Below are 17,971 nucleotides of genomic sequence, written 5' to 3'. Positions count from 1 at the left end.
CGTATTATATATCATGTTGTTTGTTTAATAAACTTAAGGAAGATTTTTCTTAAATTGTATCTTGGTTTCAGAGCCACTTAAGCTTACGCTCAAATGGCTTCCAATGAAACTGAAAATTTATTATCTCTTCCACAAGTTATTACCAATGTTTCTGTCCCAGCCATAAGTCTTCCGTCACAAATGAATACCACATTTGGTCATCCCTTAGGGACTGTGTTAACAGTCAAATTTGATGGCAATAATTACTCTCTTTGGAGAGGAATGGTCCTTGCCGTGTCAAGAGGCCAAAAAGTTGATGGATATGTATTGGGTGCCATAACAAAGCCACCACAATTTCTAGTTCCTCAAAAAAATGAAGGAACTTCAGAACTAGCAGTGAATCCTAAATTTGAAGAGTGGCAAGCTGTTGATTAGGCTTTGCTTGGCTAGCTTTTTGGCTCGATGACTTCTTCCATTGCTTGTGATGTTGTAGACCTTAGAAGTTCGAGGGAAGTTTGGAAAGCTCTTGAAGATCTATATAGAGCAACAAGCAAAGCTCGTATAAATCAATTGAGAAATGTTCTTCAAAACACTAAGAAGGGATCGTTGAAAATGTCCGAATATCTGGGACTTATGAAACAAACATCTGAAAGTCTCAAGTTAGTAGGTGAACCTGTTACTCTAAGTTATCTAAAATGTCTTCTGTGTTGTCAGGTTTAGAAGCAGAATATCTTCCAATTTTGTGTCAACATCGTGGCAAGAACTCTACGCTGCCTTGGTGGCTTTCGAAAATACCTTAGTAAGACTCAATATTGTTCCCTCTGCTGATATTATCACTAATGGAAGTGTCAATTATGCACATACTAAGCAGAATTCTATGGGAAATAAACAATTCAACCACTCTCAAGCTAAAGGAGGATAAGGCAGAGGGAGTTACTCTTCTAGTTACAACAAAAACAATGAGCGAGGAAGGTGCTGTGGTTGATTCAGTCCCCATAGGGGAAATAATTCCAAGCCAAGCTGTCAATTGTGTGGTAAATATGGACACACCGCAACAGTTTGCTATCAAAGGTTTGATGAAACCTTCAACAACTCATCTAATGGTTCAAATAGTAGCCACAACTCAACATATATTGCGACGCCTGAAGTAGTTGGTGAACCTAGTTGGTTGTCTGATAGTGGAGCTACTGACCATGTTACTTCTGATCTAGCAAATCTGAATATCAAGTCTGACTACACTGGTAATTGTAATAGATTAGAGATTTTACACCTTGGACATAATTGTTTGCAAACCAAATCAGTTGTTCCTTAAAAATTTCAACTCAAAAACATTCTTCATGTTCCAAAAATTAAAAAGAACCTCTTGAATGTTGCTAAACTCAATAATTGCTTTTGTTGAATTTCATTCCACTTGTTGTTTTGTGAAGGACAATGAAACAAAGAAGGTGGTGCTGCAAGGAACCCTTAAAGATGGGTTGTATGAAATGAAGTCCAAAATCATAGCAGTGTCAAGTTTCATTTACTCAAAAAAATTCAGCCGACAGCAGTTTGCACTTGAATTCTAGCAATAGGATTAGTTCTACCTTCGTTGTTTACTTCTACTTCAGTTTGTAATGTTTCTTTGGATGTCTAGCATAAAAGACTAGGACACACATCCAACAAAGTTTTAGCTTCTGTTCTAAATATTTGTGATGTTATTTATACGGCTGAGAATGAAAAACCAAAATTCTGTGATTCATGTCAATATGGAAAGTCTCATAAATTGCCTTTTAAGCTCTCCACATCTTGTGCTAGTAAACCTCTTGAACTTGTTCATTGTGATCTTTGGGGCCCTTCACCCATAACCTCAACAGCAGGTTTTAGATACTACATAAGTTTTATGGATAATTTCTCAAGGTTCACATATATTTTTCCTCTTAAACAGAAAGGAGAAGCTCTATAAACTTTTGTTCAATATAAAAAACTTGTAGAAAATAAGTTTGACTACAAGATCAAGTGTCTCCAAAGTGATTTGGGAGGAGAGTTTAGACCTTTTGCCACCTATCTTAAACAAACTGGAATTGAGTTTAGACATCTTTGTCCTCATGCTAGTGAACAAAACGAAATAGTAGAGAGGAAACAAAGACACATTGTTGAGATGGGTCTTACTCTTTTAGCTCAAACTTCAATGCACTTAAGGTTTTGGTGGGATGCTTTTCTTTGTGCTGTTTATTTGATAAATAGACTGCCCACGTCAGTTTTACAAAATATGTCACCATGGGAAAAAGTTTATAGCAGAAAACCAGATTATTCCTTCTTAAAGGTGTTTGGAAGTGCATGTTTTCCTTGTCTAAGATCCTATCAAACACATAAGTTTCAGTTTCACAATACTAAATGTGTTTTCTTGGGGTATAGTGATAGTCACAAGGGTTATAAATGCCTCAGTTCTAGTGGGAAAATATTTATCTCAAGACATGTGGTTTTTAATGAAGATGAGTTTCCTTTCAAGACTAGTTTTTTTGTACTACTTTTATTCATAAACAGCAATTGAATGACACTGTTATCACATGTCTTAACTTTCCATTCCCTCAGTCTTCCTCAATTACCTTAAATTCTTTGAACGATGACAAAATAGTGAGTGATGCAAGTCAAAATCCTATAGCAGACAAAGGCAACCAAGACACTGCAGCACCAATGCCTTCTTTGTTACCAAGTCCAGATCACACAGCGAGAAGTCAAAATCAAACAAGCAATCAGGTACCTAGTTCTCAAAATTCAATTGATATTATTCCTGAATCGTCTACTGAGATTTTACCTGTTGTCTCAAGTTCCTCATAGCCATCTTATACTATGCAAACAAAGTCCAAAAGTGGAATCTTTAAGCCAAAAAAGTTCAGTTATACCGCTACTCATTTAACAGGAACATTGGAGAACCAGGAACCTTTAAATTTTGCAACCGCCCTCAAAATAGAACATTGGAGACAAGCAATGGAGGCTGAAATGAATGCTCTAAAGAAAATTGAAACATGGACTCTTATTCCTTACTCTTCCAAGTATAACTTGGTTGTAAGTGAGTCTTAAAGTCAAAGAAAATCCATATAGTAGTGTTCAAAAATACAAAGCAAGACTTGTTGCAGGGATTTCACCAACATCAAGGGTATCGACTTCAAAAAAACTTTCAATCCTGTTGTTAAATCTTCAACTATACGGATTATTTTGACTATTGCTGTTGCAAATGATTGGGTGGTTCGCCAGTTGGACATCAATAATGCATTTCTTAATGGCTATTTGCAAGAGAATGTATATATGGTTCAACCACAAGGTTTTGTTAATCAAACACAACCTAATCATGTATGCAAACTTAACAAAGCCTTGTATGGACTTAAACAAGCACCAAGAGCTTGGTTTGATTGATTGAAAACTATTCTAATTACTGGGAGATTCAACAACTCAAAAGCGGACAACTCCTTATTTTATCTCATCACAACACATGTTCAAGTCTTTATTATTATCTATGTGGATGATATATTAGTGACTGGAACCGACAAAGACTTGATTACTCGGTTTGTGACAAAGTTGAATCACCAGTTTGCATTGAAAGATTTGGGAGAACTTTCTTATTTTTTGGGTATCAAAGTGGTCAGAGATTGGTCTGGGATTCATTTGAGCCGAGCCAAGTATGTTTTAGATTGCTTGATAAACTTGGTATGACCAATACTAAAGCCTTGTCCAACTCCAGCCGTCACAAGCAAACATTTCTCAGCCAATGAAGGAGATTTGATGCCAAATCCGACCTTATACAGAAGTGCTATAGGTGCCTTGCAATATTTAACACACACTCGTCCGGATATCTCTTATATTTTCAACAAATTGAGTCAGTACATGCAACAACCTACTTTGGTGCATTGGAAAGGGGTCAAAAGAGTTCTACGGTATCTCCAACAAACACCACCACCGATATTCTCGCTATCCTCTAGAAACGACAATCTTGTTTGTGAGAGTAATTGAAGGGAAAATGAGAGACTAATTATTTTGTGAGAATATATTCTCGGTTTCTTTTGCAGAACAACTTCTGCATATTAACTAAAGGGGTGATGTAGGGTAACTCCCTACGTTTTTTAGGGAGTTCGTTTTTTTTCTTTTGATTTATTTAATTAAATATAATTAATAAATTAATTATTTATAATTAATATTTAATTAATTATTAATCCAATTAATAATTAATTAATTTGATTAATAATATTGATCTAATTAATAATTAATTTATCAAATTCAAATATTAATTAAATAAATAATTAACAATTAATTATTTATCTTTGATATTTAATTAATACTATATATTTGAATTATATTAAAAAAACTCTCTCTCTCGTATAAGTTATATTTTTAATATAAATCCAATTCATATTAATTATTTGAATCATATTTTAAACATTTCTCTCGTATTATATATAGTTTTAATTTTGAATCTTTATTCAAAATTAATATATACTTATATATATATTATATATATTCCCTTATATAATTTGAACATTTCAAATTATTTCATAATTTTTTATCCTCGTTTTACCTGTTGTGAGCTAGCAAGGGAACCTAATGGACCTACAGATCAGAAGCTCCAACGATACGAGATTAATCGGTCAAACTCATTGATCGAGTTAATCAACATTCGTTAACTCGAGTCACTCCACTAAAGACCCACAGTTGCACTCTTCTCACTGCAGAATACTTTCGTGTTCACGGATATACAACCATTAATGGCAAGTCAATCATTCACGAGTGCTCGTAACTCAAGCTGGGTCCAATTACCATTTTACCCTTAAGTTACATCTTACTCCTTAAATACCACTGCTCCTCTAATGAACAACCCGGTTATGGTCCAACCAATAACCGAAAGTCCCTCTTGAACCAGTGAGAGAGTAGAGCCCCTTGTTCAAGTCCCGGAGTCAGCATTTAAGAGAACACTCATCTACTCCCCTAAAGACGGGGAGGAGTGAATTTCATATTGTGAAGTTATGTTCCCAACTCCCCACTCAGTCTCGTCCCCAAAATGGTAGGAATGTTGAGTCGGCGACTCAGGTCACTCTCACTCATACAAATCAAAAGACGAGCCCTCACCGACAGGAGCCATAACTCACTCAAGATTGAGAATGAGTTGCTTGATCATTGTATAAAATATCAATTTGTTAGTCAACAACGTTACATCTAAAGATTTGCTATTTCGCGATTTGGTTTTATACAAACTCATTGTATAGGATACCTTCACTTGCATGTCTCAACCCGAACGACTTGGATTGGATCGTCTGTAACATTTACAAAGCGGGTCGTATCCATAGTGTTGCCAAGATAAGGTATCGAGCTTTATCCATGTACTACAGACCCTTTAGGTTATTCCCGAGACATTATTCACTTCTATATCAAGGGTATATCAAATATATACCCAGTACATATAGTGTCCCAGTTACATGATTATAACTTTGGATATGAACAATGTAATACTATAAATTCAACAACAAATTGATTGAATATAAATTTGTTTTTACATAAATAAAAACTACAAGTTTAGAGCAACACACCCAAAAAGATCGATCTTAGAGATGGTAATAGGTGAATTATTTATTGAAATTAGAAAAAGAAAATACAACTTGATAATGGTTTGTTTTTCTGATGATAAATATATAACTTTGTGTCAATGTATATAGCATTTCAAAGTTTCATCTAATTTAACGATTTAAAGTTTTTTTTCCCAAAAAATGTTTTGAAGTTTTTTTTTTCTCTCAAAATATTGGGTTTTCTAAATTAGTTAAGGAGTAGGTTGTGTTTGATAATCATCTCGTTTTTATGTTCCGTTTGGGGTCTGGAATTGGTAGGAAATTATTTCAAATTCAAAAATTTTAAATGATGGAAATGATTTCGAGTTCATTGTGTTTGGAACCAAATTGATTCTAGATAATTGAAATTAAAATTTCTTGTTTGGATGTTTACGAGGATTTAAAAGAAAGTATATCATTTGACTATTATGTCCTTATAATTTTGTAATATTATACTAATAATAATATAATATTTTCATATGAAATATAATCATATAATCAAATCAACTTAATAAATTAAAACTTTCAATTAAATTAAAAAAACAAAAAAAAATATTTGTAAATATTTCTATCCAAATATATATTTTTAAATCTAAACGAAAATAATCCATATGTTTTATAACTAAAAAAATTTAAACTGTTAATCCACTTTCTCTCGTATTTTTCATTTATTTTCATTTTACTTTGTGCTCATACTTCCTTATTTAAAAAAAATCGAACATAACAAATGTCATACTAAAACACAAGCACATGCACAAAGAATTACAAAACAATACTTCAACCAATATATATATATATATATATATATAAACAAAGATAGTTTAAAAAAATGAAGGGAAATTTTAAATGTATCAAACTACCGATCTGTTTTCAAATCCATCTTATTTGGAACTGAAATTCTTTTGATCCTAATTAGTGTTATAAAAATTGAAATAAAAACAAAATAAAACTTATGAATTTTGATTGAACGGTGATCCAAGACTTAGATAGAAAGGTAAGAGAGAAAAAAAAATATTGTAGTATGCCTTACTAGTTTTTTTCTCCTAAAAATGTTAGATTTGGAAATTCTTACATTTTGATTTCAAATCCGACGTATTTGGAATCAAATTTTTTTTTTTTTTTTAAGAAACTCATTTTAAACCACTTATGATTTTAAATTTCTTCCCTTTCTTTTCCCATCAAACAACGAAAATGATTTAAAAATTATTATGATTTGCAATTTCTTGCATATCAAAGGTTCAAATCGGGGGTTAAGTTGTGTTTCATGATCATTCTATTTTTAATTTTATATTTTTTAAATGTTTGGAAGAATTGTTAAAAGGAAAATTGGAAAACACGTGTCTGGTAGAAAATTGATGGGACTTTTAAAACGTGACAATATCGAAATTTCATTAAAGGAAAATTAGAAAACACGTTTCTAATAGAAAATTGATGGGACTTTTAAAATATGACAATATCGAAATTTTATTAAAATAATTTATGAGTTTAGAAAAATTTATTCAATGGCTCATCATCTTGGACATTCAAAGATTTATTTTAGTTCCTGAATTTAAGAATAAGTTTCAGTCTCTAAATTTAAAAACTTGATAATTTCTATTCGGTCTCTAAATTTAAAAAATTGATAATTTATTTTTGACTTTTAAAATATAATTTTAAAAGGTCTGTAGAATCAAATCTATGTAAATGGAAGGCTGATATGACTGATATTTATCAATTTTATATTATTTTTAGCTTAAGACATTTATTCTCATTTATCTCTTTTCTCTTCTCCCTTTCAATCGTGAGCCAACAGAAAAAAGAAATACTTGGCTCTTTAAGGATTTTTTTCATCACCATTTTTGACAATTAAAAAAGAAATACAAAATTGGATATTTTCTAAAAGTATAATGAGTTGTCAATTTTTCAATAATGTCAAAAACGATTTGACTAGTATTTTCTCGAACTGCACATGTACCTCAAACTAAGTTTAAAAAAGTCAACCATTACCAGCCAACTTATATTATTAATGACATCGTACATGTCCAGTCGGATTGGTGACATTAGAATTGGTGAGTTGATATTTATTAACTTTATATTATTTTTATTTATTCTCATTTCTCTCCCTCTTTTCTCCTAAAAATAAATACTTGACTCAATTCTTCACACCACACTTAAATATTTGATAACTAAAAAGAGATTTAGAATATGAGATAATTTTTTTAAAATATAATGAGTTATAAATTTTCTAATAGCAGTGAAAATAAGAATTCATCGGTATCGAGACAATGATAATTTTTTGTGTACCGCCTCCTCCATTATACTTTTTGTTCTGCTAAGAGAAAAAAATAAATACACTATTGCCAGTAGGAGGCATCGGTAGATGCAATTTTACGTCAGGGTCACATATGCAAATAATATAATAGAAAAAATATCAATTTTAAACTTGAAACTGATAATGTGAATTAATTTGCACAAGTGGTGTAATTTTCAATTGTATCGCAAATTTTACTTTTCAAGAGATTTTTATTTGAAAAAGTGTCAAAAAAATATTCTGGTACATCAAATGAAAAAAAAAAAGAATTGATATGAATTAATTGATAGGATTTAGAAAAAAAAAACAACATTACGTCAATTTAATTTGTAAAACTTGATTTTTATTAAATTAGTCAATTTCCATAATAAGTTTAGAATTATAAATTTAAAATTTGTTGAAAACTAACCGTTATGAATTTTTTTAAGTAGTTTGTAATCTACAAATGAATTATATTTACAATAAGGTGTCAATTTACTTATTGTTATTTTACTTAAACCAATAACTCTTAAATTCTAAATAAAATATATAAATATAAAATACAAGATCAAGCTCTCCCAATTCAATTTTTAAGGGGATAGAAGTTGCAAAAATTTACAAACCATCTGAATAAGAATAATGCAATGGATGAATTAGGAGCAAATTGAGAACAATAGTTTGAAGTCAGGTCAAGGTGAATCTCTCTATTTCTCAATTTCTTAAACTCCACTCATCTTTACCAATAAATAAACTCAAACTAATTTTTAATCTAAAATTAGTGAATTGACACCCATATGCCATTTTGTATATTCGTGAAATAATTAAGTTGTGTTTTAATACCTTAAAATTTAAGAAACCTAATATCTTTTTCTAACTTACAAATTAATTAATTATGTTTACAATTAAATACATAAATCATTATCAATTTATTTATTATTGTCTCTATGATTATACTAAAACTCGTGACTATTAAAATTCCACCTAAAATATATAAATACAAAGCACAAAATCAAACTTTTCAAATCCAATTTTGTACCAAGTGAAAAAAGTTGCAACAAAAAATTGAAGACACAAGAGAGGGTTGAATCTAAACAAGAATAATGCAATTGATGAATGAAAAGAAGAAAATGGATGACAAAGTTTGGAGTGAGGTCAAGGTGAGTCGCTTCCTTTCTTGATTTGTTCGAATCTATCCAACTTTGTTTACCAAAAATTTTATACCCTTCCTCCCCAAAAAAAAAAAATCATGTATATTTTCTTGATCTATGTTTGTTTTACTACATTTGTTTTAGATTCTTTTCCTATTGAAAAAACAAGGATGACTAGGTTGCTACAAAAAATGACAACACCCATGAGTAGTAACGGCGAACACCAATATGGCGGCAGCGAGTAATAGGACGATGACAATGATGACTGCGATTGAAGAACATTAGAGATTGACATTTGGTAGGATGGTTGTAAAAAAAATGAAATATGAGATTTTCGGAAAAAAAAAACGTCAATACGATTTTGTAAACATTATTTTAATTACAAAATTATCATTAAATTTTTTATAAAAATGCTGATGGTCTATTTTTCATATATTATTTTTTATTTTTTTAAAACATGAGCTTGCATTAAAATTACTACAATGTCAAATATACACACTTACCTTATGTGAAATTAAAATAATAAAAAAATTACATCAACTATTCAATATATTCAATATACAAATATCTTTAAATAGTTTAAATAGCTTGATTCGGTTTGAATAGACCAATATGGCAGCGAGTACCAATGTGGCGGCAACAAACAATAGGATAATGGTAATGATGAAATATGAAATTTAAAAAAAATATGCGGGTCATTAGAGTTTTGTAAACATTACTTTAATTACAAAATTATCATTAATTTTTAATAAAAATGATATTCAATGTGATTATCTATTTTTTATTATTTTTTATTTTTTTAAACATGAATTTGCATTAAAATTATTAAAATGTCAAATATACACTTATCCCGTTTGAAATTAAAATAATAAAAACATTTGCCCAATTGAAAAATAGATCTACTATATCCTTTTAAAAATTTTCGAGGGCCAAATACCAAACACTTATCAAAACTTCTACCTTACCATCATACTTATATATTTATATAATTGAGAAAAAACTAAAAAAACAAAAAAAAACAACATAAATATAAATTACAAGCACAAATTTTAGTAATTTCAAAACATATTTCACGAGATTTATGTATAAAATAATGCTAAATATTATAAGAGAGAAAAAAAATAATCTGTTTATTAAAAAATAAATAAATATTGCATATTTAAACTTTTTTTTTTGTTATAACGTTAAATGATTTTAAAAATTTGTTATAAAACAATAATTTGCTGTTTGAGATCTAATAAATAAATTTATTTCTAAGAATGAAAATGAGTAATTAAATAAATATAATATAAAAATTAGATACAATAATACTAAATTCATATGGTATATAAAATAAAAAAAAATTATTTTCTTTTTTAAACTAACAATATAGAAACCTCCAACAAATTAGAAGAATTATTGGTCTAAAAAATAAAATATTAGAATTAAGATAAATTTTAAGAATTACTATAAGTTTTTGTTTGAAAAATTAGTATAATTAATGACATTTTGTCAAAAACATTTTAGAAATAGGTTATTTCAATTAAGAAAACATATTCATTAAAAGATTAAAAAAAATCTTTCTTAAATATAAAATTATATTGATAAATAAATAATCTTTCTTAAATTATTTATTTGATATTCAAGTTTTAATCTATATAATATATTAAAAACAACAATATTTCAAAAATATTTTTGAATTATATTATTTAATGTAATCTATATTGACCTATATTTATAATATATAATATATAATTATATAATATATTTAAGCTACGATTTTTAAAACCATTTTTGAACTATTTTATCTAGCGTAAAAATTTTAAATTACAAAATAGACCATTTACAATAATTACAATTAATTAGTAACTTATATATTTAATTTAAATCTAAAAAATACATTAAAAAATTACCATCTAAAAAATTGTTTTATTTTTAGTAAAATTTTAAATTTACATAACAGGAGAAAAATATGACTATAATCATATTTATATTTTTGGAATTATTATTACTATTATTATTAAGAAAACATGTCACTTATCATCGATAATTATTTTTAATTAATAGCTTATATATTTAATTCTTTTAATAAAACTTCTATGGTTAATTTTGATTATAAAATGATTCCAAAAGTTGAATAAGTTTACTCATCTAAATTAGTTGAATTATTTTTACTTTTAATTATATTATATTTAATTTAGGAATAATAAGATTTTTCAAATCCTCAAAAAAATTTGAATTTTAGTATATACTTTACACTACTAGCATGAATTTAATGTAAAATTCACAGGATGGGAAGTTATTTTATTAGAAAAATTTTATAAATAGGGTTAATTCCACATTTCTACCACAATATTTATACATTCAAATATAATGTTATTTAACACATTATGAAATTTTATAACATACATTTTTTTAGTAATATAAAAATAAGTCTAATATATTCATAAAATTTTCAATAAATAAAATAATATTATTGGTAGAAATTTACCCTCTAAATTAATGAAATTTAAATGTAATTTTAAATTGATAAGTGTATTGAATAAATATGGAAAATTTTACTTTTTTTTATGCTAGAAATTCGATTTTGAAGTTGGGTGTTTGTTTTAAAACATATTTTGCTTTCAAATAAACAAATATATTTTGAGAATGTTTGCATAGATATATCTTAATTTTCTTCTTTGTTTATTATTGTTTTTATAACAAGTGGTGGTGTTACTTTTTTATCATTTTATTTATTGATTTTACTATTAAATTAAAAACATTTCGTGCATCATCGCACGTGGTAACATACACTCTAGTGTCACAAGTGGGGAATGAAACCAAGTAGCACATTAAACCGCTTCGCCATCCAGCAATATGTTTACCAAAATATATACTATAATGTATTTAATAAAAATCTATTGGCACGTGCCCCGAGTCCAACGTGGATCCATCCCTGATAGGAGGATAGTGGTGTACGTATCATGTATTTGTAATTAATTATGGAATTTGATTAGGTTGATGCTGAGAAATGGGGACAAAATAATAAAAATGAGAGAATTAATATACTACTTTGTTTCTTCGACCGTCAAAGTGAGCCTAATTAAGTAATAATTGATATTTATTTTCAATGAAGAAGTTGTGAGTTCAAAACTCCACTCCACCGGTTTTAAAAAAAAACAGAGAAAAATTAATTAGATCTTCCAAGAGGACTAGATTTTTTTTTTGAAAAACGATTACTAGATGTTATATATATATTTTTCCCAACGGTTTGATTTATAAAAATACGAAGCCAATTTGGATATAATTTCTTGGGGGATGTTTTAATTTGTGCGATTGTCAAATGATATCACCACTTAGGAATCTCTGCAATTTGATTTCAAAACGATCCATGCTGCCGTTGGGTTATGGTCTGGAGGAGAGAAGAAGAGAGAGAAAGAGAAGTGAGAAATGGAAAAAAATATATATCACATAAATTAAAAATAATATAAGTTATCTGTTTTCTAAATTCAAAAATCAAATACTATTCTATCCACTCATCACTATTATCACGTGATGATTACGGAAGAGTGCTTAATTGATATATATCTCAAATTAAGAGGATGTCGACTATGATACTTCGTCAGGTAGGACTCGATATTTACCCAAATTATCGACGATAATCCAATATTTTGCAAATATTTTACTAAAATTCAACGTATCTTGAAATGTGGCGAATAAATATAACATGCCTTAGTTCCAATTTTTCAAAGAAAGCCCATTTAAGCAGCCCAAGCACAGGAGAGAAAATCTGAAAGAAATGATACCTGAATATTCTAATTAAATTGTGTTGCTGAATTTAATGATTTTAGAATATGTTATTTTATTTATATATTTTAATTAAATAATATAATTTTTTTTAAAAAAAATTCCATAGGTCAGGAAATATCAAGCAAAAATGAAGAACCTGATGGGTATGCTTTAACTAAGTTTCCATATTTTTCATCATTTTTTTAAAATTTTCCATATTATTTTAATTAAATAATATAATTTTTTTTAAAAAAAATTCCATAGGTCAGGAAATATCAAGCAAAAATGAAGAACCTGATGGGTATGCTTTAACTAAGTTTCCATATTTTTCATCATTTTTTTAAAATTTTTGTTAAAATCGACATTTTTATATAAATATTACTTATATATTTAGATTTAATTATTAAAGATTGTCCATATCTAAGCTGCAATTAAAATTTAATTTACTAATTTAAAAAATTTCCATTGATTTTTATGATTTCTATAATTTTTTTCGAAATATCCGTCTGACAGACAATTCCGTAAAATCAAGACCACGACATTTTCGTAAATCAAACCACAAAAATATCTTCTTACAAATAAATAAGCCAAAATAGAAATCCATGAAGGTTACTACCAACAAATAAGCAAAACATTGATCTCGAAACAAAAACGACATATCTCGATAGCTCTATCGAATCGATCAAAATATCTTCTAAATAAATATGCCAAACAAATACATACTTTTAATATGAAATCAATTCAAAATATTTAAATAATTTCAAATAAACTTTATCAAATCACACTGGATAAAATTTCAAATATTTCACAAATAAACAAAATATCAATTTCAAAAATTTATCTTTTGTTTATTGGTAAAATATCTGAAATTTCCACCGTTGTAAATAGAAAGAATATTATTTACAAAATTACTAAATAATATTTTCTTTCTTTTTTTTTTCTAACAACCTCTCACTTTATATTCACCATCGAAATCTTTATCCCTAACCTTCTAACAACCTCTCATTTACTTGTTCATTAATTAATATAAATACTATTAGGAATTACCATGTAAATAATTATATTTTAGAAATGTCCCATTTTTTCGAAGAAATCTGCCCAGCCAACCGCTCCATTTATTATATATAAGAAATTTTACATTTTAATACTATGTGGATAGATGATGGACTAATATCATTTATGAAGTGTAATGAGCATATATTTCCAATCAAGATATTGTGAATTGGATGTAAAAAATATTATTATAAGGTGATGTAATAATTTTTCTTTGAAATAAGGGTTCTTTATTAGAATTACCATGTAAGTGGGGATTCATTATAGGAAATTAAGCATTTAATTATAAATTTTCTTTTAAAAAGTTATTTAATTGATAAATTAAATAATAATAAGCGAAAAATAATTTTATGTGGGGAAGGAGAAGACTTCCTTGTCGTGAACATCTCTATCTATGCTCAAATTTACCATTACAAAAAAATTATTATATTGTTCCCACACCTAATAATGAAGAGTCTAGAGAGAGTTTCTACGTGTTTTTAAAGTCAATTAACATTAACATATGATTAACAGTCTTTTAAGTAAAGACAGATAATATTGATCACTCTTATAGATATTTAAAAATGAGCCAAGCATAAAGAAATGAAAAAACATTGAAAGTTTTGAACATTTTAATAAATAAATAAAAAAGATCTTATGTCTTTTTTTTTTTTTTCTTCAAAAGTTCAAAGATGTTAAATGATGAATAAACCCAACACACCAGCTTAAATTTACTCCACCAAAAGCTTAAGCTGATTTTTAGAATTTGTGTATAATCAGTTACACATTAATTTCTTTTTATATCTCTACTAACAAATATTTTCTTATTAAATGTATTAACAAGTAGGACATGATCTCCTCAAGCTTGCCAAAGTGCAAAGCATTGTTCATGAAAGGAAGGGATCAGTTATAGTTCACGCTGTGAACATTCGAAGAAGAATAGAGCCACCGCTATCAGAAGGCTATGTTGGCAACATGATTTGGCCAGCATGTTCTTATTATCACCCATCAAACACACACGACATAGATCTAGAGGGTTTGGAACACACACTACGACAACGGTTTCGTCAGGAAGATGGCTGGAGACGACGATTTTGAGACCGTTATGAATTTGCTAAAGCAATTGCATGAAAATCACAGCAAGGGCTTGGAAACTTATGTGTTCTCAACCTGGCGTAACATGGGCTTGAATGAGGTGGATTTCGGGTGGGGGAAACCGATATGGATCGTTAGCAGAGGCAAGGGCTGCGACTCGAGAGTGAAGAACATTGTTATTTGATGGAGACAGTGAAAGAGAATGGATTAGAAGCATGGATTGTGTTGGAGGAAGAAACAATGAAGCTGTTGGAATGTGACTCTGAGTTTCTTGAGTTTGCTTCCCTTAATCCAAGCATTATGTTGGCTTGAAACCTAGGTTGAAAAGAAAATGGTTCTGTGAGAATAATCGATCTGTTGCTTGTATAATTTATGTTCTCCATATATATAAATAAAGAGAGAATACATTTTGTGTTAATGATATAAATAAAGGTGGTGTGATTTCAAATGAATTCAAATTTAAGCCCCATCCGCTCAAAGTGAACAGGAACGAAAAATTTCTGTTCCCTCTATTTTGATGGTGTTTACTAACTTGGTAATATCATTTTTATTCGACTTAATCAATCTCAATCTCATTTCTTATTTTAGGTATCATACACATTTTCAATAAATGCTTACAACTCTCCTATTAATTGTTGTAAAACATATGTGGGGTGGGAGAAATTGAACCTAGTAACGAATCCAAAAATTAATGTAGAGCATGTACGAATCCATATAAACTTAATCGGGAAATATCAATTTTTGACCCTGAACTTGGTAATATATATCAACTTTTTACCCTAAAACTTTCAATTTCATTAAATTGTGCATTTGCACTCTTGACACCTTAGACTTTAAAAAATGTTGGCAAAATTTTTCATTTGAAAATTTGTTAAAAAAAATATTCTTATATGCATCAAACAAAACATTTTTTATGAAATTGAGATAATTGACACAAAAACAACAATAGAGTTAGTTTTCAGAGTTGTTTTTTTTTTGAGTGGGCTCAAATTTGTAAGTTTTTGGTAGAGTTATTTAATTGTGGATTTTATGCATTAATCAAACTTAATTTGAAAAGTTTGATTTAGTCCCAGTGTTTTTTTTTTAAATAAAAACTATGATACTGTATATTTGTCATTATTTCACGTTGAATTTGAACTTATTATGGTCTATAATATAAAATTTTTTTACAGGGGCCAGCAGCCACAATCAACCAACAGTAAATAATCCCTCTACATACTCATGTGCCCCCACTTGGATCCTAAACTCGGAGGTCTACTATATAAACTTACTCGATATAAGTAAAGTTTTAAATGTCGATGTCGATGAAAATGTCGAGGTCTCAATCTCATGGAAATATCGATAAAATGTAAATATCAATAGATATTTTTGTAAAAGTTTGAAAAATTAAAAAATCGTAAAAAATATTTAAATTTACAAATAAACAGTTTCCTATTTCTAAATTAGTTAAAAATAATTAATATTAATATTATATATATGTGTGTGACATTTTTGTGATATTTTTCATATTTTGTTCATTTTCTTGTATTATGATGGAAATGTCAATTCACCCTTTATATCGATGTTGAACTCATGAAAATATGGATATGTCGACGAAAATGTCAACGTGTCGACGGATATTTAGAACTATGGATATAAAGAGAGTAAAACAAATGGAGTAGATGATATTTTCTTAATCAAGAAATTTAATTTATTCTAAATTCAATTTGTACGTGTCCCACTTGTCTCTGCGATAATTGAATCTGTGACTTCTAAGAAACAGTAAATGTCTTAACTGCAAAGTCAATCCTCATTATCCTCTCTCCCTCTTTCTTTATTTATATTATTAAGAATATTTCTTGTATTAAAAAAATTATAATAACATTTCTAAGTTAATGTATTATATGATATTACTTTTTTTTTAATTTATCAAAATATTTAATTTTACTTTGTTATTATTAATTAATAGTAATGAAATTGTTAAAATAGAATCTATCCCTATTAAATATTGATCATTGTTTTAATAAAAATGATATTAATCATATTTTGTCCATGTAATTTTATTTTAATTATTTATTTTTCGAAGAAAAGGGCAAAGATCAAAACTAAAATAAGGCGGGATATAGAGACCCAGCAAACGATGAAAACGTAAAGATTTTGAAAGTGTATGGTTGGCAAACCAATCTGCATAGTTCTCCTTTTGAGAAACATTTTTGGCTATTGAAATACCATGCTATCTTCCATTTACTACTTGTTACAACATCACCATTGCATTAAAAATATAATTCCATTTATCATATAAATAGAAGGGAGTATGGTATCCAGTAATATAAAAGAAAAAAAATGGCTCTTTTCTAAAAGGAGCTGGACATTTGGGCGGGCCAAAAAAAGTCCCAATCCACCTTTTATTTGTACAGCTCTTCTGAAATTTTTTTTCATGAGTTTGTTCACTGTAATTGAATTTGTTCTTTGGATAGAGCTGAGTTTGTAGCTGAAGACTGCATTTTGAGCTTCTGTGATAGAGTCAAGTGTCACTTCACGTTGAAGCAACTTGTTGGGTCTTTCTTGATGCTACTGTATTGCTATGATTCGATTTAATTGATGTAGATCTATTAAATGATCAAGCCACTGTATAATCTGAGTCTAACTCTTCTGGAGGGATTGTTTGTTTCGTGGGAATCTAAGATTACAGTTGGACGAATATTTAGATTGCTACGTTTGTTTTACGAGAATATAGGATATTCGGAAATTTTGAAATGCCTGGATATCCTAGGATGCTCATGTGGGAGACATCCTATGAGTTTTGGATGTCCTTTTGAACCACAGGTTTCAAAGATTCTCGTGGCCATCCACTTTTTACATTTTTGTCCTTCATTATTTTTCTCCCTATATTTTCTTTCATTAATTTTTTTAATTTTCCTCTAAAAAATTATTTATTTAATTAAAATAAATTAATATATTCATAGTCTAATAAACAATTTTATGCTATTAAGTATATTTGTACCTCAGATTTACAGGTAAAATAAATTGCAATTAAATTATATAATATCTTCATTTATTTTTAATATTTCAAAGGAATTACATTATTTATAATATTTATTATCATAAATATATAATTTTAAGGCAACATTTTTTTATGACCTATGATA

At 28.3% G+C, this 17,971-nt stretch overlaps 1 protein-coding gene across 1 annotated transcript in view; it reads left to right on the top strand.

Annotated features, from left to right (window-relative positions):
- Positions 1 to 441: 441 nt before the first annotated feature.
- Positions 442 to 17,971, top strand: part of LOC148211209 (akuammiline synthase 2-like) — a 29,651-nt gene continuing 12,121 nt past the window's right edge. The window contains exons 1-6 of the mRNA XM_088123921.1: positions 442 to 638; positions 694 to 778; positions 888 to 951; positions 1,038 to 1,220; positions 2,879 to 3,011; positions 3,096 to 3,280. Coding sequence (XP_087980047.1) covers positions 442 to 638; positions 694 to 778; positions 888 to 951; positions 1,038 to 1,220; positions 2,879 to 3,011; positions 3,096 to 3,280 — 847 coding nt within the window. The remainder of the gene's footprint in view (positions 639 to 693; positions 779 to 887; positions 952 to 1,037; positions 1,221 to 2,878; positions 3,012 to 3,095; positions 3,281 to 17,971) is intronic.

This window comes from Momordica charantia (genome assembly GCF_013281855.1).
Source record: "Momordica charantia cultivar OHB3-1 chromosome 5 unlocalized genomic scaffold, Mcharantia_2.0 BLBB01000005.1, whole genome shotgun sequence".
Lineage (NCBI taxonomy): Eukaryota > Viridiplantae > Streptophyta > Magnoliopsida > Cucurbitales > Cucurbitaceae > Momordica > Momordica charantia.
The sequence above is the reverse complement of the archived record's forward strand: the minus strand, read 5'-3'. Positions and strand labels throughout refer to the sequence as shown.